Source organism: Ambystoma mexicanum, chromosome 6p (genome assembly GCF_040938575.1).
Source record: "Ambystoma mexicanum isolate Mex_15411 chromosome 6p, UKY_AmexF1_1, whole genome shotgun sequence".
Lineage (NCBI taxonomy): Eukaryota > Metazoa > Chordata > Amphibia > Caudata > Ambystomatidae > Ambystoma > Ambystoma mexicanum.
The window spans coordinates 1508991733-1509016019 of record NC_090935.1 but is presented as its reverse complement, the minus strand read 5'-3'; the positions used below and the strand labels follow the sequence as shown (position 1 = coordinate 1509016019).

Here is a 24287-nt window from a genome sequence, read left to right as displayed (position 1 = left end):
GGTGACTCCACACCCGCCAGGCCCCCGCTGTAGCAGAGTCGGATGACACCAATAGCCGGGTGAGGTGGAGGGGCGGACCGGGGCCCAGCGTGCAAAAGCTGCCCACTCCCAGGGATGTGCGCTAGACGGTAGGACTAGAGAGGCCACGGCACCCTTGATGCAGGTGTGAGGAACGCGTGGCCCCCAGGTGAGGCGGAGACCCAGTGATGTCCAGGCGGGGCCCAGGGGGGGTGGGGCGGGAGGGCAGGGCCCACCCCAGCTCTTCAGGAGAGTCAGCTGTAAATATGGGGTGTACAGAGGGAGGGATCCAATGTCCAGACCATGCGGCCCTTCTCCAGGTGACACGGGCCTGCACTGGCCCCCAGCGCAGCCAGGCAGCCCAGATGACAGGTCCCTGAGCAGTCCACGAGCACGGCGTATATCAACGCCCTTTAACAGTCTAATGAGCGGCCTGCAGTCCAATTAGCGCGGTCACGGCCGCGTATACCATGTGTCCCCCCACTCTCCTCACCTGGAAGCAGTTGGAGCCTGGGACAAGGCCCAGCGCTCATGCAGCTTGTAGCTACGCCGGCGCTCCGGCTCACGGGTATCGCCCGTGGCGCCCACACACGCAGGGGCTCTGGCTCCAAGAGGAGAGATGGGGGTGGGAGGGGGAAGGAGCAGCCGTACTCTGGCGCAGGGCCAGCCCCAGCTGTACACCCCGGCAGCGCCGCCTGCAACAGCTCGCAGACGGCTGCGGCCCCCCGCAGCAGCGCCAGGGCTCGGCCCGCTCGCCCGGGGCCGATGGACGTGCGCCCCAGGTGTCTCGACTCCACCGGACCGAGGGTGCGGCCTCGTAGGTCCCAGCGCCACGGCACGGCAGGCACACGCGCCCTGGGGCAGCCGCACTAGACTAGGCCGCCACAGGCACCGGCGCCACAAGGAGGCCCCCAGTGGGCAGAACAACGCCAAACTCGCAGGATAGCTGCAGTAGGTGATTTCCAGCAACGTCACCCGATGGCGGCCCTCAAAGAAGCCGAATTGTGCAGATGTTGCCAGATTTTCTGCCGAACCACACAGAGCCTATTAGCTAGGCAGCCATCTTGGGCTGCTCAACAGTGCCACCCCTTGGTCGGTCATTATGCCCTTGATACGAAGATACTCGAAAACTGAGACCCCATCCCTCCCTAGCACCTTCCAAATGGCTTCCAGGTCCAGAAAAACACCATTGTTGAATAGTTGTCCTGCCCGCTCAAGACCCATGTCCGACCATTTCTGCGAAAAAGCCAGCCCCTGGAGAGCGATGTCAAAAGGGCGTCTGCATACTGATGACAAGGGGGAGGGCCATGTCTTGAATGTGCGATTACCCTCTGTGTCACGCCAGATGGGCCAAAAAACCCCAAATGTGGGGTGCAACTTGAGGCGTTAAGGTACAGATTTGAGAGGGGACCAGAGATAGTACCTCACCAGTAGGTCCTCAGGACGTCCCTCATGTGCTCGAGCATCACGCTCAGTTGGGCCACCTTATAATACAAGCGGACATCAGGGAACCCAAATCCCCCCTTATCCCTCTGGAGTTTCAGTGTCACCATTTTAACTCTTTGGTGTTATTTCGCCATATAAATCCGCAGAGTTCTCCAATTATTTCTAAAAAGAACCTCTCTGGGTGCTGCCTTGGGATAGCTGTAAATAGATATAGTAAACGTGGGAGCACATTCATACCGTACCAGGTCAATACCGGGGGATCCTACTTTTTCAGATCAACTGTCAATTGCGCACCAACTCATCTAAATCCCTTGTCACATGGATACCCAGGTAATGTATGCCCCTTCCCTCAACTCTCATACCTTGGTATCTCCTGTAGTCTAGGAGGGGGCTAAGCCCAAGCATAATGCAAACGCGGATTTTCTACATTTTTTGTAAAATCGAGTGCAGCCGCCATTGTGCACCACGAGGACCCTGCACACTCCATGATGGCCGCCCAGGCCTCCTGCAGCCTCCCCAGCCAGTGCCTCGGACCCAGGAGCCTTGTGATTGGCAGCCAGTTCCAATAACCAGCCAATCATCCTCGCCGGCAGTCAAGCACTGGCCCACGAAGGAAGGCACAGGAAGAAAGGCACCTGACTCAGCTGACCGAGCGTGCCGCGCTGCGTGCTGCCCCAGGTCTAAGCTCCCCTGGTGTGCCTTGACTCTTCCCCTTTCCAGGAATGCTGCTATCATGGTGAGACACTCCACAAACAATTCCAAATGTTAATTTCCACTGTATGATACTACGAGCCCCTCTCCATTCATACCAGTGACTCGCTTCATAACAATTAAGCATAGCGTACTACTAGTACTGCCCTACCTTCTTCCTGTACCCCATATGTGTTCTGCTCTATGCACGGATGTGTTGTACTGACTATTTGACCATGTACTCTACTTCTCCAAACGCCATATTGTGCCGTGTAGCATTACTTACTACATTTAAACATTGCACTGCCATGTCTCTCCAATGTTACTGCTAAATCATTCAATCGCAATATACACAATAGTACATAGCATGCCTGTAAGGTTTTGAGCAAGCCCTCCTACTGTAGCCATCTCGAGTATATAGGTGCTCAGCTGCTTTTAGACTGCATTTAGACTGCACTGATGTGCTTATTCAGTTCTGTTAAGGTGCACAGTCGCTTTTAGACTGCTCTGATGTGTTTAGTCAGTTCTACTCTTGCCATTTCCAGCACATAGGCGCACAGTCGCTTTAGACTGTTCGGAATGTCATTAATAAGCCCGGCCTTTGTTATCACTTTTTAGCACAGAACTGCTCTACTACCCCTAGCTCACTGGTAATGTGTTAAGCAAACGCTCCTGGCACCGCCTAGATTTGCATTTCCAGACCCCCAATCACGTAGCAGCAGCCTCCTGTACTGTTACTCACCCAGACCCATTCTATAGGTGTGACATTCCAGTTACACTACGGCTAGCTGGCACCCATCCAGCCCTCCTCACTTAACTAAACCATGCCAGGTTGGTTACTACTCATGATGTTTCCATTTTGTATTGTACCGTATGATACGCCCTGCACAGGCTCCTACTTTATTATGCATGATAATGGCCTTGCTAGAGTAGCATGCCCCCGCCACCACCCCATCCCCTGCCCCACACCCTTCTTGCCTCTGACCAATCCGTTTCCCCAACATCGCCACCTGATTAATGGTCCTACAGACCACATAGGGATCCAAAAGCCGATCAGAAACTGCCCTAAAGTCAAGCAAACAAAACAAATCCCACTACTAGTACTCTTAAGAACCCAAAGACTCAGATCCCGATTCTTAAACCATCCTAGCATAAGTGCCTCCTCTTCCTCTGCCATCATAGGAAACTCACCTCCACTAGGGACCCACACTAAATGCCCCAAAAGGATCACCACACCACCACAAGAACCATCCCCTCCTTTACACCTCAAAGCAGCACTCATTAATGCACGGTCAATACCTGCTCACGCCACAGAAATACATGACTATGTCACCGAACAACAACTTGACCTACTTATAGTGACGGAAACCAGGCTCCACCAAGCATCCGGACCCTTACTCTCCATTGCCATTCATCCAGATTACACCATCCTTAGGACAGACAGAATAAAATCAGTAGGTGGGGGAGTAGCTATTATTGCTAAAACCCATCCTAAATTAAGAACCTGCCCCATTGAGAACCCAGACGGTTACGAAGTCCTGCTAGCCAAGTTAGCTACAAACCATAAGACTACCATAAACATAACTATTTATAGAGCACCTAATGCTAAATCTCAGCCAGATTTAGATATACCACTACTGCAAACGCCACTTATTAAACCAAACACAAAATGTCTAGTCCTAGGGGACTTGAATTTAGGATTTAATGACACCCAAGACCACAAAGCAGAAGCACTACACAGTGCACTCAAAGACATGGCATTCACACAACTAGTGACCGCCCCTACCCACACAAAAGGGAGAACATTAGACTGGATACTACCACTCAATACCACAGTATCCATAGACTCCATTAACCTGATACCCTGGTCAGACCATTACAGTATACATTTTTCTATTTTGTGTAACGAACCAGACCTACCTAAAACTATCGTTGAGGAATCTTATGTAACAAGAAACATCTGGAAACTTACAGCAGAAAATCTCAACCCTCTATTAGCCACCTCCCTTAATACCAAAAAGATCAATACTGAAAACCCCTGTGCCCTAGCTGAAATGTATCATGATTGTCTCACCAGTACAATTGATACCCTAGCACCCTGTGTTGACAAAACAAAACGCAAGGATAAAAAATCCTCTTTCTGGTTTAACTAGGAATAGTCGCTCTTAGACGGATTAAAAGATCGCTCGAACACCGGCTAAATAAAACCCATACCTTAGAAGCCCTGGAAGCATTCAACTCTGCAAACAAAATCTATAAATCAGCTATCATTACCCATAAAGCAGATGCCTTCAACACCAGAATCAGTAATGCATCCTCTGACAGCAAAGAACTGTTCATCATACTCAAGGAGTTGGAGAATCCGATCCCCATAATCAACCCAGCCCAACCAAGTAAAGAATGGCGCACCACAATCCAAGATGCACTGGCATCCAAAATCAAACTATTACAAAATAAAATCATCTCCAAAAGAAATCTCCTTTACGATAAACCGTCTAAGTCCAACCAAATATCCATGAACATAGTAGACACCAACCCTCTCTTCAACTTCTCACCAGTTTCACATGATGTAATACTTAATACCATATCTAAACTTAAAGCTTCAAACTGCAAAGGAGACAATTTTCCAGCACACCTAAACAAATTATGTGCCCCTACTCTCACACCCATAATTACCAATTTCGTGAATGCCTCCTTCCATACCAATCAGGTCCCAGCTAGCATAAAAGCGGCGTAGATCACACCTCTACTAAAAAAGCCTACATTAGATCCATTAGTGCCCACGAACTACCAGCCCATAACGACTGTCCCCTTCCTACTTAAAATTATCGACAAAATAGCTTACAACAAAATACAAACCCACCTCGAACAAAATAACTTACTAGGAGCCAGACAATCTGGATTTAGGCCCAACCACAGTACGGACACAGCCCTCCTGGATTTGAAAATCCAATTGGACTCTAGCAGAGACTCAGGCAAACTAGCCACCCTTCTGCTACTGGACCCATCAGCAGCATTCGATCTGGAAGACCATGACAAGCTTTGCAACACCCTAAAAAAGATTTTAATTTCTCTATTAACGCTACTCAGTGGATCCAATCTTTTTTAACGGACCGCACATCCAGATTTGCCATCGGAAACTATGCAGCGGACCCTATAGTAGTACCCATAGGCGTCCCCCAGGGATCCTGCCTCTCGCCCACCCTCTACAATGATTATACTAAACTCCCTATTCTTGGCTCTTGACAATATGGGTGTCATCTACACCAACTTTGCAGATGACACCCAGATCCTCATCCCCATCACAGGTGACTACACCCAAGACACTGACACTATCAATAAAGGTTATTCTATAATTCAAAATTGGATGGCCCTAAACAGTCTCTGCCTAAACGATGAGAAAACGGAGGTCCTCATCGTGGGCTCCCAAAAAATAATAAGCTCCCTCCACACTATCTACTCTCACATAAACATTGACGGTACACAGATCCCAGTACTCAAACAAGTTAAAACTCTTGCTGTATATATAGGTGCCAACCTCACTATGCACAAACAAATAGCAACCCTCTCCTCTTCCACAGCAAAACTTATTGCACTCAGCTGCCAATTTCGCACCCTCACAAATTGCATCACAACGAAATTGGATTACTTTAACATCCTCTTCCTAGGAACCTCCAAAACCAACTTAAATAAAATCCAACTATTACAAAACAAAGCCCTTCGAGCGGCTCTAGGTATAAAGAAGTCAGAACATATATCTAGCATCAGAAGAGAAAACCACTGGCTGCCAACTGAAGCAAGAATCATCTTCAAAACACACAGCAACGTCTATAAATGCATCACCAACAAAGCGCCTAGCTACCTCAACAACACCATCAAGAAAAAAATCTCCTGTAGGATGCTGAGACCTAATAAACTGACCCTCTTGAAATTTCCTCAATACAAATAAAGTAGAGCAGGAGGAAGCAGCTTCAAAGTCGTAGCCCCATCACACTGGAACACACTACCCCTTAGTATCAAAAATGAGGACTCCCTACTAAGATTAAAAAAAACACTGAAAACCTGGTTATTTAACAAATATTAACCTAATAGAATGCCTCTGGTTTACCCCCTTCTTTGAATCTAAACAGCAAACGTAGCCCCATGGCCCTCATGTACCACTAGGGGTCCCCTCTAGATCTGCAACTAGTGTTTAAACAAAATGTGACCTGCTACTTTGACCGATTGGAACTTAGTATAAGAAAGGTGATTACATGATTATATGCATTTCAGTATAAAATATGTTCTATGTGATGGTAACTGTAACCCTGTATAAAAATGCTACAATTTATTGAATTTTCGCCGTGATACCCGCGGGTCTGGCCGAGTACCAAATGTAATAAATAAATAAATGATTTCTCAACATTGATCTTCAGCCTCGAGAGGCGGCCATACTCCGAGATCTGTGCCACGAGTGCCGGCTGGACATCGGTGAGGTACCCCAGAATGTTGTCCACAAATAGTGAGAGCTTCAACTGGAGTCTCCTCGTGCCCACTGTAATCCACACCATATTGTGGTCTGACCATGGGATTGTAGCGACCTGTGAGTCTAGAACTTGCGCCTTCAGGGTCGTGTCTACGAAGATCATGTCTATACGTGAGAATGAGTCGTGTACTGCTGAGAAATAGGTGCATGGCCTATCCCCTCCAGGGGGGATGAGGGAGTCAACAAGGCCCAAGACTTCATTCACTTGTCTGAAGTATACTGAGTCTCTAGTCCCCACTCTGGAGGCCAGCCCCTCCTGCATCCACTTACGGTGCCTTACGGGATCTAACACCATGTTGAAATCCCTCCCACCCTCCCAACCACCAGTTGGCCCGCCACAAAGGTAATCAGAGTATCCCCTCATCTCCTCCCAAAATTTGCACTGGTCCACGTTTGAAGCATAGACAGAGCCCAGAGTTAACCAGGGTTCCCTGTAACTGCCCCTTAACAAAGCTGTATCTCTCGTTCGGACCAGACAGAACCGATTCCACCAAAAATCCCATTCAGGCTGAGACCAAGACTGCCACCCCCCTCCTTTTCCTCACATCAGATGCCATAAACACGTCACCCACCTCCTGAGACCACAGTCAGGGTTCCCTGCCCCTCAGCCAGTGCATCTTCTGAATGCACATCCAATCCAATCGTGCCCTCTTAAATTCACAGAGCACCATTGACCTCTTCTTTGGCGAGTTGAGGACTCGTACATTGAGGGAACCAATAAAGATTTAACCCAGTCTGGACATTACTTCGCTGCTTGGACCCCACATAACTCAACCCTTCCCCGAGACAGTTCCATCGGTGGACCTCCGTCCCTGGAGCCCGCCAGACACTAAAGCAACTTTGAATGAGCACACTCTGAACTATGAATGAAACAATCAAACTGAACTCCCCCGGTCGACTGCCCCCTCCCCCCGGCATCCAATCCCGCCCAGATTAGTCACCTAGTACGGGATCAAATCACCAGAGGTCCTCCCAAACTCAGGACTAGCCCAACAAAAGCCCTTTTCCCTGAGCCCCCCAGCACAGAATATCTCGAGCTTCCTCACCCCCACTAGCCACCTCTTCCCCCCCTCATTTTCCCAACCCATTGGCGGCCCGTCGGGGGCGGCTGCGCTTCGGTTCTCCCGCATATACTCCCTCACTGAATTTGTCCCCAGCAGCACCAGTCCTAGCAACTATCAGCGGATCCCCCTTCCTCCTTGGGGGGTGGGGGGGTTAGGGGGATGCGGGATTACGTTTCTTTAACTTCCATGTTCTGGGAATCCGTTGACTATCTTTAAGCTGGTCTCTGCTGCATGCTCCTTCCATCACCTCCCCAGGGCCCTGAAGCAGGGATCAGGAGTCTCCCATTCATTCAGTCATCGCCCTCTGTGTGTCATCTTCCGTAAAAAGCCTGTACGAGTATCCCTCATGCTCAAAGGAAGAAGAGAAGGGGAAGCCCCAGCGGTACGGCACTCCCTTATCAGTGAGCCATTTCATAAGGGGACCAAATGGTTTCCTTCTGGCCAGCATAAAAGGTGAGAGGTGCTGGTGTATGGTTGTTTTGGCAGTACCATAGACCACTGGGCTAACCTTCCTTGCCCTCTCCAGAATCTTCACCTTTTCCGCAAAGTAATGAAACCTCACCAGCACCATCCTCGGACCCCCTGCTCCTCCCACCGCAAGGTGGGCCCTATTGATTGTAGGTTCGTCTAGCACTTTTGAGACGAAAAGGAGCCTCAGCATCTCCATGATTGACCTCTTAATGTCCCTCTCGGTTTCTCCCTCTCTTTCCAGAAACCCGAAAATGCAGAGATTGTTCCTTCGTTCCCGATTCTCTAAGTCATCGATTTTCAGCTTTCCTTCAGACTCCCTTCTCTCCAGCTCAGATATCCTCATGTCCATTTGTGTCTTTAATGTGTCACGAGAGGTTTGATTGTTCTCCGGTCCGTCGATTTAGGCCTAGCAGCTTCCTGCCAGTCTTCTTCCAGCAGTCCAGTGGCTCCTTCTGCCACTGCGTTTGGGGCTGGTATGTTGTCCCTCTCCCCTCAACGGCCGGTCCTCCACTGGGGTGAACTGTGAGGTGACTATATCCCAGAGTTTTAGAAACCACCATGCGTCCTCCGGGTATTCAAAAGAATGCCTTGGTGGATTAGCTGAATGGACCACACAACTGGGAATTTTAGATAATGTTTACGCTCGGACCCCTTCAGCGCCTCGAAGAGGTGATTGAAGGCTCGCCTGCGCCTCAACACTTGCATAGAATAATTGCTGAATATGTGGATCGTATTGCTTTCAAGACGAATAGCCCGCACTGGCCGGCACGTTTCAAGTATGACCAATTTGTGTTTGAAGTCTAATAATTGCATCGTGATGGGGTGTGGCAGATCTCCAAGCAGTGGTTTGGGAATGGGGGCCCTGTGTACCCTTTCGATGATGTAGGAACACAGGTCCTCGAAAGTGCAGATTGACTTACAGAAGGCCACATACATAACCCTCGGGGTCACTCCCTTTGGTGTTCTCTAGAAGCCCCACAAGGCAGAGGTTGTTACGCCTATGCCTATTCTCTTGGTCTTCCAGCTGCACTGATCAGCCCATCAATGTATGTGTTGGTTGTGTCTTGTTTATCCCCAAGCATGCTGATGCGCTGTTCTGTCGCCCTGGGTTTTCATGCGTGCAGTCATGTCTTGCCTCTCCTTACTGATGTCCTGGATGGAGGCATTGGTCTCCTGAGTTTTCTGGTCGTTGAGTTTTATTTCGGCCAGGGTCGCCTGGCGTTGCTATTGTATATCCATCCTTTGCACTTGCCTGGTAGACCTGCAGAGCTGGTTAATGGTAGGTTTGGCAGAGTCCACTTCACAGTCGACCACAAGGCTGTTGGGGAGCTGTTGCATGCTCCAACAACTGCAAGGTGTAGAGCAGGATGTTATTCAGCCCGACAGCTCCAGGGCTGATTGCCTCGATGGGTACGTTCCCACCTCAGCTCCCAGCTTGCACACAAAGACCTTAACTGGTGGGTCAACAGGGATAGCACCTCAAGGCCAGACAAGGGCCAGGGCAGGCATCAGCAGCGCGGCGTTCGGATCCTGAGGGTATCCCGGGAGGTGGTGACACAGTGCCCTCTGTTTGTGCTGTAGGGTTGCCTAATCGTCCAGGCTGGTGCTTATTTGCTGTGCTTAGACCCAAAGATGGCGACTTACATCATCTGCAGCTGAATCCAGGGGAGGCAGGCAGCCTGCCTGATGTGCATGCACCAGGCCCGTAGTGTGAATGTATGCAGGCAGGGACCCCTCTCTGGCTCACATAGTCGGTGCTGGTTGATATTGGGAGTGTTCAGTGGCTTGGCCGGGGGTCAACCCACCCTTCTGGGGGCACCAGTCAGACTGGGTCCCCTGTGGTGGGGTCCCTTCAGTTCCAGAAGACCTTTGTTGGTAGTTGGTGAGGCCCGGGGCAGGCTGTGTTGTGGGACGCAGGGCCCACGTGGTAAGATTGGAGATGGAGTGGCCAGGTCCTGGAGATGAGCCACTGTGTGGTTCTCAGCCTGGTTGCGTGGGGTCAGTCCTTTTAGTAATACAGCATTCAAGACGTGGGCACATGCCAGCAGTAGCCATCACAGTGTCGTTCTCTTGATCGTGGCCGGAGCCCCCGCTCAGACGCTCGTGATAAGGGTTTGTTTGCAGTCCCAGTCATGGGATCGGCATCTATGCCGCAGGGGTCCTGTCCGTTTGTGGTGCGGGCTGAAGCAGAGGGCCCTGCAGCACCCATCAAATTGAGATGCCTGATCAGCCCTGTCTTCCCTGTGGATCGAGGTGCAGAAGCGGGCTTCGGCGCACCACGCAGATTGAAGTTCCTGGCCAGGGGGTGGGTAGGTTGCACTGCTGGCTGTCGGTGGTGGCTGAGCATGGACTGTCTAGCCATCTCCCAGTCGACAGCTGGAGGTGGGATCCATCATCACGTTGGCTTCCACCAGCCAGCGCAGCGGCCCAGTTCACATAAGGGCCCTTCTGGTGAAGAACGTAGTCATACTTCGGCGACTGGCCTCCTGCAGCGCCACAAGCCCGTCTACTCCCCAGGTGTTTAGCTGTACACAGGGCTGTTCATCGTCTCGACCAGGTCGGGCGGAGCAGGACAAATTTGGGCACGAGTGCTCATCAGGCAAGGAGCTTCATCACCCAGTGGCCAGCTTCCTCAGGCTCTCGAGCGCACCCCCCGTAGCAAGTTTTACAAATCTTTATATCGAGAAAGAGGTAAGCAGGACCATGCAAAACTCTGTGCGTTTGTCAGCGAGACCCCATTAAGGGGACTGGATGAGGAGGCTCGTATGAGCCTGAAGGCATCAATTACACTTCATGATATTATGACCACTGTGTAGGACTTGTCCTCCTCTAAGGCTCCTGGATCAAATGGGATTATGGTTTCATTTTATAAGGAATACGGACCGAATGTGGCAATTTCTTTGCTACACGTGTGGCAGGAATCAATGCATATGCAAAGGCTTCCCTCTGGTACAAGAGAGTGTATAATATCTTTGATCTTAAAGCCAGACAAGGGCTCTTCAGAATGTGCATCGAATAAGCCAATTTCATTGATATATTTGATACCAAGATATTTTATAAAATTCTTGCGGCTAGGCTTCTTCCCTTTATGTCCTCTCTGGTTCATCTGGATCAGTCTGGCTTTATTCTAGGGCGCTCAACTTGAGACCAATTTTTGTAATCCTGGCACAAATGGAGCCGAATAAGCAGGCAGTCAGGGCTTTGCTAGATATGGAGAAGGCCTTAGATTCGGCATCCTGGGACTATTTGTTTGCGGTATTGCAAATGGTGGGACTTCCGCAATACTTTTTACAATGTATACGGTTACTGTATATGTATGTCACAGCTCAGATTGGATTGTTGGGCCGCCGATCATCAGCATTTAGACTAGGGTGAGAAACGAGGCAGGGGTAACCCTATGTCACCACTTCTTTTTTGCGCATGCAATGGAACCGCTTGTGGTTTGTCTGAGACTATTACATCGACAGAGGGGTATTGCTTTGGTCGGAGCACTTGAGCTGATCTCCTTGTTTGCTAACGATATTTTTTACATCACAAATCCAGTAATTAATTCACCTCTGCTCACGAAAGAGATTGAACATTTTGGGAAAGTCTCTAGGTTAAGAATCAAATGGATGAAATCATTTGTCATTGCTGAACAAAAGACAGGGCATACTTGGACATCCTGGCCCAGAAAATTGACTGTTTGGTTACCCTTCCACGTACGTTGCTAGATTGGATAGCTATAATGAAAAAGGTTTTTTTGCCCAAATTCCTTTTTTTCCCCCCTAGGTATCCCAGTTTGGCCTGGACCATCACTCTAAGACGATCGGATCACTGTTGATAAAACTCGCCTGGCATCCGAAACAGCCCACAATTAATGGGAAACTTTGATAAGAACATATGAGCCTGAATGCACCTGATCTTCAATGATAATTTCTTTCTGCTCAGGTATCATTTGCATCAAACTGAATACTTGGCTCTCCGTTGTACCCTCATTCACGGGTGGAAAAAAGAGCAGTCCATCCCTATTCCCTACAGGGGACGTTTGTAAAGATTAGAGTGGATGAGAGTTGACGGTTTGATCCGGTAGCGTGCACTGTTGGTGCTTGGGGGCGGCTGATGAATGGGTTGCAGATCCAGTTTCCATATACGCCCGAGTTGCAGGTTTGTGATTTCCAAGATGTGACCCTTACTGTGACGCCACTATTAAGTCCTCCTGCTCTGGAAAAGGTGGGAATTATATGTATCACTTTTAGCCAGCGGGCCAGCTTGTAACCAGGGAACTGGTCCAAGAAAAGTTGTGCAATTTTATTTATTTATTTATTAATGCGTCTAGTTCAATTGAACTTTTGCATATCCGCAAACACGAATTAAAAAGTCAAATACATTGACATCAGTTTCATTTAATAAAACCACATTTCACATTTTAACATGCAAGACAAATAAAAGAAATCCTTGCTAATATTTAACATTCACAACTAAAACCTAAGCACGATATTCAATTCAACAATCTAAAAACGTGCATCCAAATATGGTAAAGTGCAAGTTGCAGCGCAGTTAGAGCTGAATTTAAGCAGTAAAACCAAAATTCTTCACTCTTGATTAAATCAGTCATGGACAAAAGGACCCAAATTGCACATTTATAGACTGCCTAGCATCCGACATTTGGTCATTATGTGCTTAGATGTTTTGAGCAAATGTCTTAATTTACATAGAAGAAAATATCTATTTTCTAGCAAAATCTTCAGGTTAGGACTATTAACAGTCAAAACTGGAAGCTGATGGATGCACAGCAGTAAAATTAACCTCCTAAAAGATGGACTGGGACACTGTAATACATACAATTGTGCCTTCTTCAATTTATGAACCACCTGTGACACAACTTGACAAGACTTTAGTCTCGGACGATGGGAATAGTTCAGGTTCCAATCTTAAGTTTAAACTTTTGTTCCTAGGAGCTGTTTAAATTGGATATACCCTTCACATATTCCACCAGTGTGCTCCTGTGTGGGCCAACCAATTTGTTCCAATAGCCACTCATTTGCTTTCACGTAATTTCTGGTTCCATAAGGTAAGGCAGTCGATTCAGTGCCAACATTTTCAGTAATCTTGGTCAGTAAGGTTTTACTCACCTGTAACTCTTCTTCTCAAAGATGGGTCTTGGGTCGACTCACATGCTCATGAAAATTCCCTGTAGTGAGGTTGGGAATCCTCGGTAAAAAAAGCAGTTTCGCTTTAGACGGAAAACTGCTCGTCTCCTCTATATCCAATCATTGTCCTTTGGTCATACTGCCCCCAGCCAATGACACTCGCCCTCCCAAAACCCACCCCTGTTGGCCATCTTCAGATTTGGTTGCGCATGTAAAGTGGCAGTATGAACCAAGAAGAGCCAGAGGGGAAGGAGGGAGGGCTCGCACATGAATCCATGCAAGACCCATGCCAGAGAACAAGAGATACAGATAAGTAACTTTAACCTTCTCCAACATGGGGTCATGCATGGATTCTTATGCTCATGAATACGATTACACAGCAGTATTTATACACAACCATGGGAGGTGGCAAGGCTCAAAGGAAGCAATACACATACTCGTTTAACAGACTCACCTCAAACAAACCAGTTGCATAGCAATGCTTGGACGACCCGGGAAGCCTCCCTGGAATCCCTGTTGATGCAGTAGAATCTCGTGAAGGTGGGGGTGGACCTCCACATAACAGGCCTGCAGATGTTGAGCTGGGGAACATCTGAGAGAAACACTTTTGTTGCTGTGATGGCTCTGGTGCAGTGGGCTCTCGTTCGGTCTAGAAGAGGTAAGTTGGCCAGATGATGACAGTGCATGATACAGCTGGAGGGCCACTTTGATATGGAAGCCTAAAACAGGGCCTTCTAGTGTCTCGGAGATCCAAAAACTGACAAACAGCTGAGACGCCTTCCGAAAATCCTTTGTGCGTGCCACTTAAAATTGCAAGGCACAAGCAACAGCCAGCAAATGCAACATCCTTTCAACAGGCACGGAAGGGTTCAGAAAGAAAACGGGCAGAACCAAAGGCTCGTTGAGATGGAACCCCAAAGGAACCTTTGGCATGAAGGTGGATTGAGCCAACAGCACTACCTTTGTAGCGTGTAAGGTCAAGTACGGCTGCTTGCAAGAGAGGGTCTGGATCTTCCCGACTCGCCTGGCAGAGGGGATGGCCACCAGGAAAGCAGTCTTCCACGCGAGAAACTTCAGAAGGACCTGATGTATCGGTTCAAATGGAGGGCCCATGAGCTTAGAGAAAACTACATTGAGCTCCCAAGCTGGGACAGGAACCTTCACCGGCGGAAAAGTCTTGAAGAAGCCCTTGAGGAACTCCTTGATGAGGATGTGCGACCACAGGGAGAACTTGCCCGGTTCCCTGGTGTATCGGGATATGGAAGCCAGAGGAACCATGATGGAGGCGGGAGCTAGCCGAGCTTTGGCCAGCGAAAGCAGGTACAGGAGGATCTGCAGAGCTGTAATCTTCTGAGTCCTGCACCACAGCGTGAAGCGCTTCCATTTGTGACTGCAATAAGACAATGTAGAGGAAACTCTGGCCTTGGCCAGGATCTTTTTGCACTCCATTGACAGGGAATCATGCCCAAATTCTAGGGCTGCAGGAGCCAGGCCGTGAGGCTCAGCAACGCTGGTTTGTGGTGCAGTATTGTTCCATTTTCCTGGAGAGGTCGTAGGGAAGTGGAGGCAGTCTGATGGACGGTGCCACAGAGATGGAGAAGGTCCGAGTACCAGATCTGCCCCATCCATGACGGCACGACGAGGTTCCTCCTGTAATGGCAACATCGGAGTGTGTTGATCACATGTAATAGGTGCAGAATCGTAGGGAAGGCGTCCAGAACAGGCCGCCCCAGAGGAGTAAGAAGACATCCCCCAGACTGCTCGGCTGAGGATTTCTGCTGGCATACTTCCGGCATCTGGTTTTGGCAGCTGTCACGAAGAGGTCAATCTGGGGAGGACCCCACCTGCTGAAGGGATGAGACGCGTGGCTTGTTGAATTTCCCACTCATGACAGGATCGCAGTTCCCTGCTGAGCGAGTCCGCCATGGTGTTCTTGGTGCCAGCCAGGTGAAAGGCCGACGAGGAACATGTCCTGAAGAATGGCCCAGTGACGCAGGGACTCCAGGGAGAGAGTGCGGGATCAAGTGCCGCCCCTATTCCGGATGTAGAACATGGCAGTGGTGTCGTCCGTGAAGATCCTCACCACCTTCCATTCTAGCTGAGGCTGGAAGGATTTGAGGGCCCAGAAGACTGCCTGGAGCTTCAGGACGTTTATGTGATTGTCCTTGTCCTTCGGGAGCCACAGGCCTCTGGCATGAGACTGTCCTGTATGGGCTCCCCAACCCTCTAGGGAGGTGCTTGTGGTGACCGTGGCCTGGTACGTGCAGATCCAAAAGGGAGCTCCTTGACTGAGATGTGGACGCACCACCCACCATTGTAGAGCCTGCAGGAATGCCTGATTGAGGGCGATATTGTCTGCCAAGTGCCTGTGACCTGCGGCAACCTTGCGTCTAGGAATTCCTGCAGAGGCTGCATCTGGAACCTGAAAATGAGATGGACCGGATCTGTTGCGCTGCACATTGCTGACAGGTGCTGAACTTTGCTTAGGATGGCCTTCACCCTCTCCTCCGAGGGTGGGGGTCGCCAGACATGCAACAAGTTGAGAGGGGCGCCCAGGGCAGGACTTCGGATAATTGCTCGAGAATCCAAGCAAAGTCAGAAGGTGTATGGTCTCCACTGTGTGCTGGGACACTGGCGCGTCAGAGCGGGAGTGAATGACCCAGTCGTCCAGATAAGGGTAGACATGTATGCTCTTGCAGCATTGGTGTGATGCTACCAGGGCCAAGCTTTTTGTGAATACCCTCAGAACCGATTTCAGGCCAAAGGGTAGGATTTTGAACTTGTAGTGCCGTCCTGGACTACAAAATGCAGGACCGTCCGATGTTTGCTATGAATGGGGATGTGGAAGTATGTGTCCTCCAAGTCCAGAGTTGTCAGAAAATCCCCTTCCTCAAGCTGATCAAGCACATGCTGCAATGTGACCATTCTGAACTTTTGGGACTTTAGGTACTTGTTTAGGCATCGTAAGTCTAGGATCGCACGCCATCCTCCTGACTTTTTCCTTCCCCGAAAGTATCTGGAGTACACCCGGAGCCCCAGAGGTGCTGACGGACAGGCTCTATGGCCTCCTTTCCCAACATGGCCTGAACTTCCTGTAGCAGTTAGGCCATGTGAAGTTCTTGACATGCGACAGGTGGATTGCAGGGGCATCTGTCTTGGAATTCTAAAGCGTGTCCCTGCTGAAGAACGTCCAGCACCCATTTGTCTGCAGTGATCTTTCTCCACTTCTTGACAAAGTTTGCTAGTCAGCCTCCCAATGGGGTGCGAAAGTGTGGGTGTGGGTCCACGGTCGGTCCGGGCCTGATTGGGTGTCAAGTCCTGGCCTGCGGATGACGGTGACGCTGGTTCCACTGCCATAGGCCGGGAGCAGTCCCTGTAGGCTTCCTGGGTGGGGGAGCAGGAGGGCTGATGGTAGGGGGTGAAGTACCCCGGGGAACAACTGGGCACTCTGTCCCTATGGGAACGAAAGGACAACCTCCTCTGCTGCAGGGTCCCCAGAGAGTGTGCCGTGTTTGTGTCCGTCTGATCGCCTGTAGAGTTCCATCCCCTGCCTTCCCAAACAGGTTGGCTACATTGAAAGGCATGTCCACAACCTTGGACTGTACGTTAACCTGAATGTTTGTGGCCTTCAGCCACCCCTGGTGCTGCAGGGCAACACTATTCCCCATCAGATGGAACCAGGAGTCCGCTAGGTTAAGCATCACTGTATGGCGTGATCCGAAGCCAACTATCCTTCCTGGTATAGGGCCAAGGCACCAGCCTTCTCGTCATCCGTAAGCATATCCAGGATAGGCCCGAGCCTGTACCAAAGCTCCATGTCGCAACTAGACAAGGTGGCAAGGGCGTTGGTGGCCTTGATGGTAGAAGCTGCAGTGTAGCTGATGCGTTTGCCAACTGCATCTAGCTTCTTGCACTCCTGGTCGGAGGCACCATGGAAGATGAGTGACTGGACGATTGTTTCCTGGTGGCGGCCAACACAATAGAGTCCGGAGAATTCTATGACCTGAGACTCCTGGGAGCTGAGTCCCGGATCCAGTATTTCTTGTCCAGCTCGTCCTGCTTCGATGCCGTGGTACTTGGAGTTTTCATAATGGCCAATCCGTCCTCCCAAACGTCGTGCAACAACGGAACCGACAACGGTCTTCCTTGTAGACGCACGTCGTTCACAAAGGAAACCTTCCTTCTTCTTCCGGCACCAGGCTGAAGAGTTCGGACGCCTTTGAGATGATGGCAAGAGCCGATTTTATCTGATGTAGCCCTTGCGGGCTCGTCAACATCCAGAGGTTCCCCCATCAGCAGGGACATAATCCTCATAGCCGTGTCAGCGCCCGTGTCTGTGCGCACAGGCTCCTCCTCCACTAGGGTCAAGTCCCCAGATCCAGATGCGACAGGCGTCCTGCAGAGTGGCGTCAGCCGACGCCTGTGGGGACTGTTGGCTGATGGCCTGGGAGGACTTTGGGCAGGATCAGGCACACGGGTAGTAGGTAGCCGTTGCGGACTTTCCACCACTAAATTGTGCAGGTTGGTGAGGATGACCAGTGACCTAACCCTTGGTGCCGGTGCAGGAGCAATCTGTGCAGCTGGGGTAGGAGCCGGACTGAAACCCCTTGAAGGAGAAAATGGTTGGTATGGCTCATGATACAGAAATCCCTCCTGTGACATGTGTCCCTGGCCCCCATCCTCAGAACTGGAATAGCTGGGAGGAGGTTTCCTCAGCGATCCCCACGGGAGCCGGAGGGGACACCCTTGTTGGTCTTGACAAGAAATCAGACGGCAGCAGCAATTCCTTCACACTCCCCAAGTCCTTCGGGAAGGAGGCGAAGATGGGGATCTGTTTAATGGGCGCCAACGATGAGGTTGTGGCCAGTACTGCTAACGGAGACCTCAGAGGTAAAGAGACCCTTGGAATAGTCATTGTTGTGAAAGTTGAATCTACAGTCGCTGCCAAACATCTCGTCGATCAAGGAAGAGCCGATTTAATTGACGGGTTCGTCGACGAAGAGCTAGCCATTGAAGCGATCATCGAAGCGGCATGGTCCTGGTCATTGACGAGGTGATGGTCTTAGTAGACAGAGTCGTCATCAACGGGACAAGTGTCGCTGACAGTGCCGCATACTGCTCTGCATATGATATGATATATGATAGGTTATTTATAACGTGCTTAATACCCAGATGTTTCTAAGCACGGGCCCAGGGATCGAACCTGTGTTGCTCTGTGTCGTCTTGCTTCCAAGGTGAGAACTTTGCCGCTGAGCTATCCTCCCGAGACTAAAACAGGGGGAGGTGTAATTGACGGTTTGGTTCTTAGCTACTAATAGCCTAGGCTTTTTGAAAACAAGAGGACCATCAGTGGCACTTCCTTCAAGTTTTCCTTCACCTGTTTTATGATGGTGAGTTTTTAATGCCTCAACTATTTGTTTCTGTTATTAGATTAAATATACCACGATATTGACTTTGCTTTTCTAGAGAGGATCCATAATGGATTCACCGTAATGGGGGAAAACATAAAAATTAATAGTAGCAAATGGAGCTTGTTAATAACTTCTTCTCACTCAATCTTAACGCCACAGTCACTGCATTATGAACATTCTGTCTTCAAAAGCAAACTGGGAAACCGCTCTGCAATTTCCAAGCAAGATTTCTTTCAACATGACACTTGCCGCTCTGAGAGGACCTTTTTGTTAGCTGCAACAGTCTATTTAACACATCAAAGAGAAAGCTAAAACATGGGAACATGTTTACACTTACAGAAAAACCATTTCCTTTTAGATGGCACCTAATACATTCTCATGTTAAACCTGCTTCATTTCAAACAAATTTTCAAATAAAATGCTTTACTTAAGACGATAACCTTGTTACCACTGTTCTAATAGCCTTACATACCTTGGGAGGCACCATTATCACTTGAGATAATTACTCTTCACCAACCAATGCCCTGAGGCAAAGGCCCTCGGCTTCGCCTCAGGCCATACCCTGTTATTGGGTCACTATCCCGTGATAATCTGGTCATGTTACTAATAAATATGGGTGAGACATACCTTGTGTTGCAATATATGCATTTTTTCTTTTGTAGCCATCCATAAAACTTGCATTGATGTAGTCAGTTGTCTACAAATAAGAATCAAACAAAGTCTTAACTTTCCAGTAGTCATGCATTTTACATAGCATGTAGCAAACCCGAGTTAGTTTTAAAAATACAAATCACAAGTTTCCCCAACTGGATCAACAAATTAAAATCTTTTAAAATACCAGATAAAACATTGACATTTGTTGTAGTCAGCCTCTTCACGTATAATATCCCCAGGACTACAATAAAGGAAAAAAGTTGCTCAGAGGAACAAAAACGAATTGCAAGGGAACCATGTCGCATTATAAAATGGTAATCATGGAATGTTCCACGATGAGCAAGTCGCTCACGATGCATTTCATGCAAAGAGGACCAAACAGACATGGCGACAAAATGTAAAAACCAGGTGATATTTAATTTAAACGTGTAAGAGAGAAGAACAAGTTACTTACCAACTGTAATGTTCTTTCGATTGGATGTTCCTCCCACTTATTCCTCATCTTAGATATATCCTTACCTTCAGCTTTGCTGCTTCAGAGATTTTTTCTCTCTCCACCAAAGGGCGCTCCACTCGAGGCTGCAGAGTCGTCGTCGTCCCTCAGCGGCATTCGTCGAGCACCGACGTCATCCGCTGTATAAATGCCTCGAGCGCGCCTGTTGGCCTCAGTTCTGTTTTTTCGTGTATTATAGCCCATGGATTATAGTTAAAAGGGCGTGCCTCTTTTGACCCAGGTCTTAAAAGAATTTAGAGTGTAAATCACAAACTGTACTGTGGGGTATGTTAGGGAGAATTCTCTGTTTGGGCTGAATTTCCCTACCTAGTGAGTCCCCCAGCAGCTTTGCTGGATTTCTGGGGTTTCTTTTTTTCTCCTGCCAAGAGTGAGACTCTTTTACCCTCACTCTTGGACATGTTGAAGTGTGTTTTCTTGATTAAACCTTGTGTTGAATGGGCTATGGGGTCTTTTACTCCATAGGGCCTCATGTATTTTTGTGATGTGGGTTACACAGCACCCTCTGTGCCGTGACCCAGGGGTGTCCTAGGGACTCCCCAACATAGACTCCATACCCTGGGACTGACTACTGTCTCCCAGGGCATGTAAAGTCACCAAAGACTTTGCTAGTCTTGAATCCTGAACAGAACGAGTACAAACCATCATATTGTGGACGTACTGGCTGGGGCAATTCGATTGCCCCAGGGTCTGTTAGTCGAGGGGGCACGTCTCCGTCCCCCCTGATCGAGTTTTGGCTGGTGGCAGTGGAAACTACTTTTTATATTCGACCGCGAATATTTCCCTATGGGATTTCCCATTGTTTTAGGCTAACACATTTAATTATTTATTTACGGTAGCCTTAAACATACCGCCGGTTTATATATTTATTATTATAACTCCGGTTGGGACTCTTTGCCAAAACTTGATTCTAAAATGGCGTTGGCGTTCGCCTCTGTAACTCTGACCCAAAGTGAAGCCCTTTGTTCCACTTTTGGCGGGCTTCTCCACAGAAGCCCTCCAAAGTGGTGCCACTCTGTCTGGGGTACTTAGGAGGGGTGGAGGGGGATTTAGGCACCCTGGACTGAGTTACCTTGGTAACTCAAGTCGCACTCCGTCCTGATTGGCCCAAGTGGTGAGCCGGCCGGCTCACCACTTAGCATGTTTGAGTGACAGCTAGGCTGGGTGAATGGGGGTTTGCTGCATAAAAGCAGGGCTTTGGGGACTGGAACTTCAGAAGTCGCCACAGGACCAAGAATCCGACGAGGGAAGAGCTGAGCCGACCTGCTTCGACGACACCACCCGGTGGAGCCCTGCGGAACCGTCTCACCACCTTTCCCGACGACCGAGGAGAACTCTTAACGGAGTGGCTCCTTCCCTTGACTGGTGGGGACAACCAGTTTTCACCTTCTTTCCGCTTCCCGAGGTATCTCGTGGCCGCCTTGCCCGTGCCAAGCACCCCGGCAACCGGAATACCACACTTTTACCCCTAACCGCGAAAGTCGGTACAACCCTTTAACCGGAGGACTCCGCGGCTGGTTTCTTCCCGGGCAGTGCAACGACCTTCTTCTTCTGCTCTTCAGCGAGAACTTCTTCTCCCCTGACCGACGTCGAGCCTTGCTGCCACTGCCTGGAACAACTGCCACCGCCGGAGGATCCTTTCCGCTTAAGGTACCGTGTTCCGCCTGACTTCCCTTGCCACCGACTGTACGGGGTAGTTTTAGCCCCCGGCTTTCGAACCTGGGAGTGCCTGGGACACCCTGGCTAAACTTTCTAAGCCACTCTAAAATCTTTCTAACTCTTTGCAAGACTTTGAATCCCTACTAACAGTGTGATCTTGGGCACATTTTCGCTCCGGCTACTCTAAGAGTGGGCCCTGCCTAGTGACTTTTGCTCACCTGTGACTTTGTACTTCTTTGAGCCTATTGCAAGTGTTCTGGACCTTAGAGTGGTGTGTTTAACCTATTTCTGTTTCTTTTATCCCTTTCTTGAACCTACTAGAGTGTCATCTAACGTTAAGCACTCACCTCTGTTCGAATTATGTGGTGTTAACCTAGAGTTGTCTAGATAGGAGTAAGGGTTGAAACTGCTTTCATTATAACTGTGTTTGAAGAGTTTTTACTATATTTTTGCTAGAGTGATTTCAACTTATGTGTGTTTAATAAATAAATAACTATATACTTTTGAAACCAAGCTCTGGTCAGTGTTTGCTTGTGCTATTGTATTTGAGTACCTATGGTGTATACTTTACATACTGCCTAACTCTTCTTGAGGGAAGTCTGACTGCTCAGCCACAGCTACCAAGTAAATCTGGGTGGTGCAGACTGCTACCAAGTGGGTTTACTGCTATACCTGTAGTCTTAAATCTTTTGCAGTGTTCCCCAAGGGAACTGCACAGGTTTCTGCCTAACAGGGTAGGCTGGGAGGGTCGATGAGGAATACGTGGGAGGAACATCCAATCGAAAGAACGTTACAGTTGGTAAGTAAGGAACAAGTTACTTACCTGTAACTGTTGTTCTCCAGCATGGGTCTGGCATGGATTCACATGCTCATGAATATTCCCAGTCGTCAGGCCGGGAATCCTCGGTAAAGAAAAAAAAAATCAGTATCAGATATAGTATCTGATCTGTCTTTCTTAGCAGTAACCAATCACTGATCTCTGGGTCATACTGGCCCCAGCCAATGACTGCCCTCTACCTAAGCCCCTCCCCTGGCAGCCATCCTCAGATTTGGTAGCACGTAAAGTGGCAGTATGACCAAGTGAAGAGCCGCAGAGGGGAAGGAGGGAGGGTTCGCATGTGAATACATGCCAGACCCATGCTGGAGAACAACAGTTACAGGTAAGTAACTTGTTCCTTATCCCGCATGGGGTCTTGCATGGATTCACATGCTCATGAATATAAGAATACATAGCAGTATACACATGCACAACCACGGGAGGTGGCAACAGGCTCAACATTAAGCAATACAACAACTCAACATTAAGCATCTCTTACCTCCTCACCAGGCTCACCTTAAGCGAACAGGTTGCGCAGCACTGCTTGGCTGACCCTGGACTCCTCCCTGGAGTCCCGATCGACGCAGTAGAATCTCGTGAAGGTGTGCGTCGACCTCCACGTAGCAGCCCTGCAGATGTCCAGCAGGGGCACACCAGACAGGAACGCAGTGGTAGCAGCAATCGCTATGGTCGAATGGGCTCTCGGAAGGCCGGGCAGTGGTCGGTTTGCCAACCGGTGACCGTGCATGATGCAACCGGAGAGCCATCTGGAAATGGAAGCCTTTGAGAAAGCCTTCCCTTGATTCACAGGTCCAAAGTTCACAAACAGCTGTGATGTTTTCCGAAAACTCTTCGCGCGGTCCACGTAGAACTTCAGCACTCTAGCCACACCCAGCGAGTGCAAAGTCCTCTCGGCCGGAGACAAAGGCGACGGGAAGAAAACTGGAAACACCAAGGGCTCGTTGAGGTGGAAGTCCGATGGCACCTTGGGTATAAAGGAGAGGTGCGTCCTCAGCACCACCCTTGTGTCGTGAAAAGTCAAGTATGGAGGCTTGCAAGATAGGGCCTGGATCTCTCCCACTCGTCGTGCGGAGGTGATGACCACAAGAAATGCTGTCTTCCACGACAGGAACTTCAACGGCGCCGAATGCATAGGCTCAAATGGGGCCCCCCATGAGCCTCGTCAGCACCACGTTGAGCTCCCATGCCGGGGCAGGGGCCTTCACCGGCGGGAATGATCGGAATAGTCCCTTCATAAATTCCTTCACCAGGCGATGAGACCACAAGGACGCCCGTCCTGTAGGTCTGGTGTATCGGGAAATGGCAGCCAGATGTATCTTGATGGAGGCGTGAGCCAGTCCAGCTTTGGCCAGCGACAGTAGGTACGGCAATACTTGAGGGGCCGTAATCTGCAGAGGGTTAATCTTCTGTGCCCGGCACCATACAGAGAACCTCTTCCACTAATGTCCATAAAATTTGAGAGTTGAGGACGCCCTGGCTTTTGCAAGAACCTCTCTGCAGTCAGCCGGGATATCGTATCCTCCAAACTCTAGTGCTGCAGGAGCCAAGCCTGCAAGTTCAGCGACTAGGGGTCGTGATGGAGAATGGCGCCACCTTCTCTGGAGAGAAGATCCTCGTCCATCGCCAGCTTGATAGGTGGGTACGCTGACAAGTCCAGAAGGTCCGGGAACCAGATCTGTCTCGGCCACGCCGGTGCGACGAGGATCATCCTGCACCTGGACCTCTTGAGCTGGTTGATGGGACGGAGCAGCAACGGCAACGTAGGGAACGCGTACAGGAACAGGCCGTCCCTCGGCTAGGCGAACCTGCTGGCGAACCTCTGGCACTTGGAGTTCGTCGCTGTCGCGAACAAGTCGATCTGGGGTTTG

The 24287-nt window shown here is 49.5% G+C and overlaps 1 protein-coding gene across 2 annotated transcripts in view; it reads right to left on the bottom strand.

Moving 5' to 3' along the window:
* The window catches only part of LOC138510587 (tyrosine-protein phosphatase non-receptor type 9-like), a 1111802-nt gene that overhangs the window by 240381 nt on the left and 847134 nt on the right, over positions 1–24287 (bottom strand). For both annotated transcript variants that reach the window (XM_069626356.1, XM_069626357.1), the window contains exon 9: positions 19385–19454. In XM_069626356.1, coding sequence (XP_069482457.1) covers positions 19385–19454 — 70 coding nt within the window. The remainder of the gene's footprint in view (positions 1–19384; positions 19455–24287) is intronic.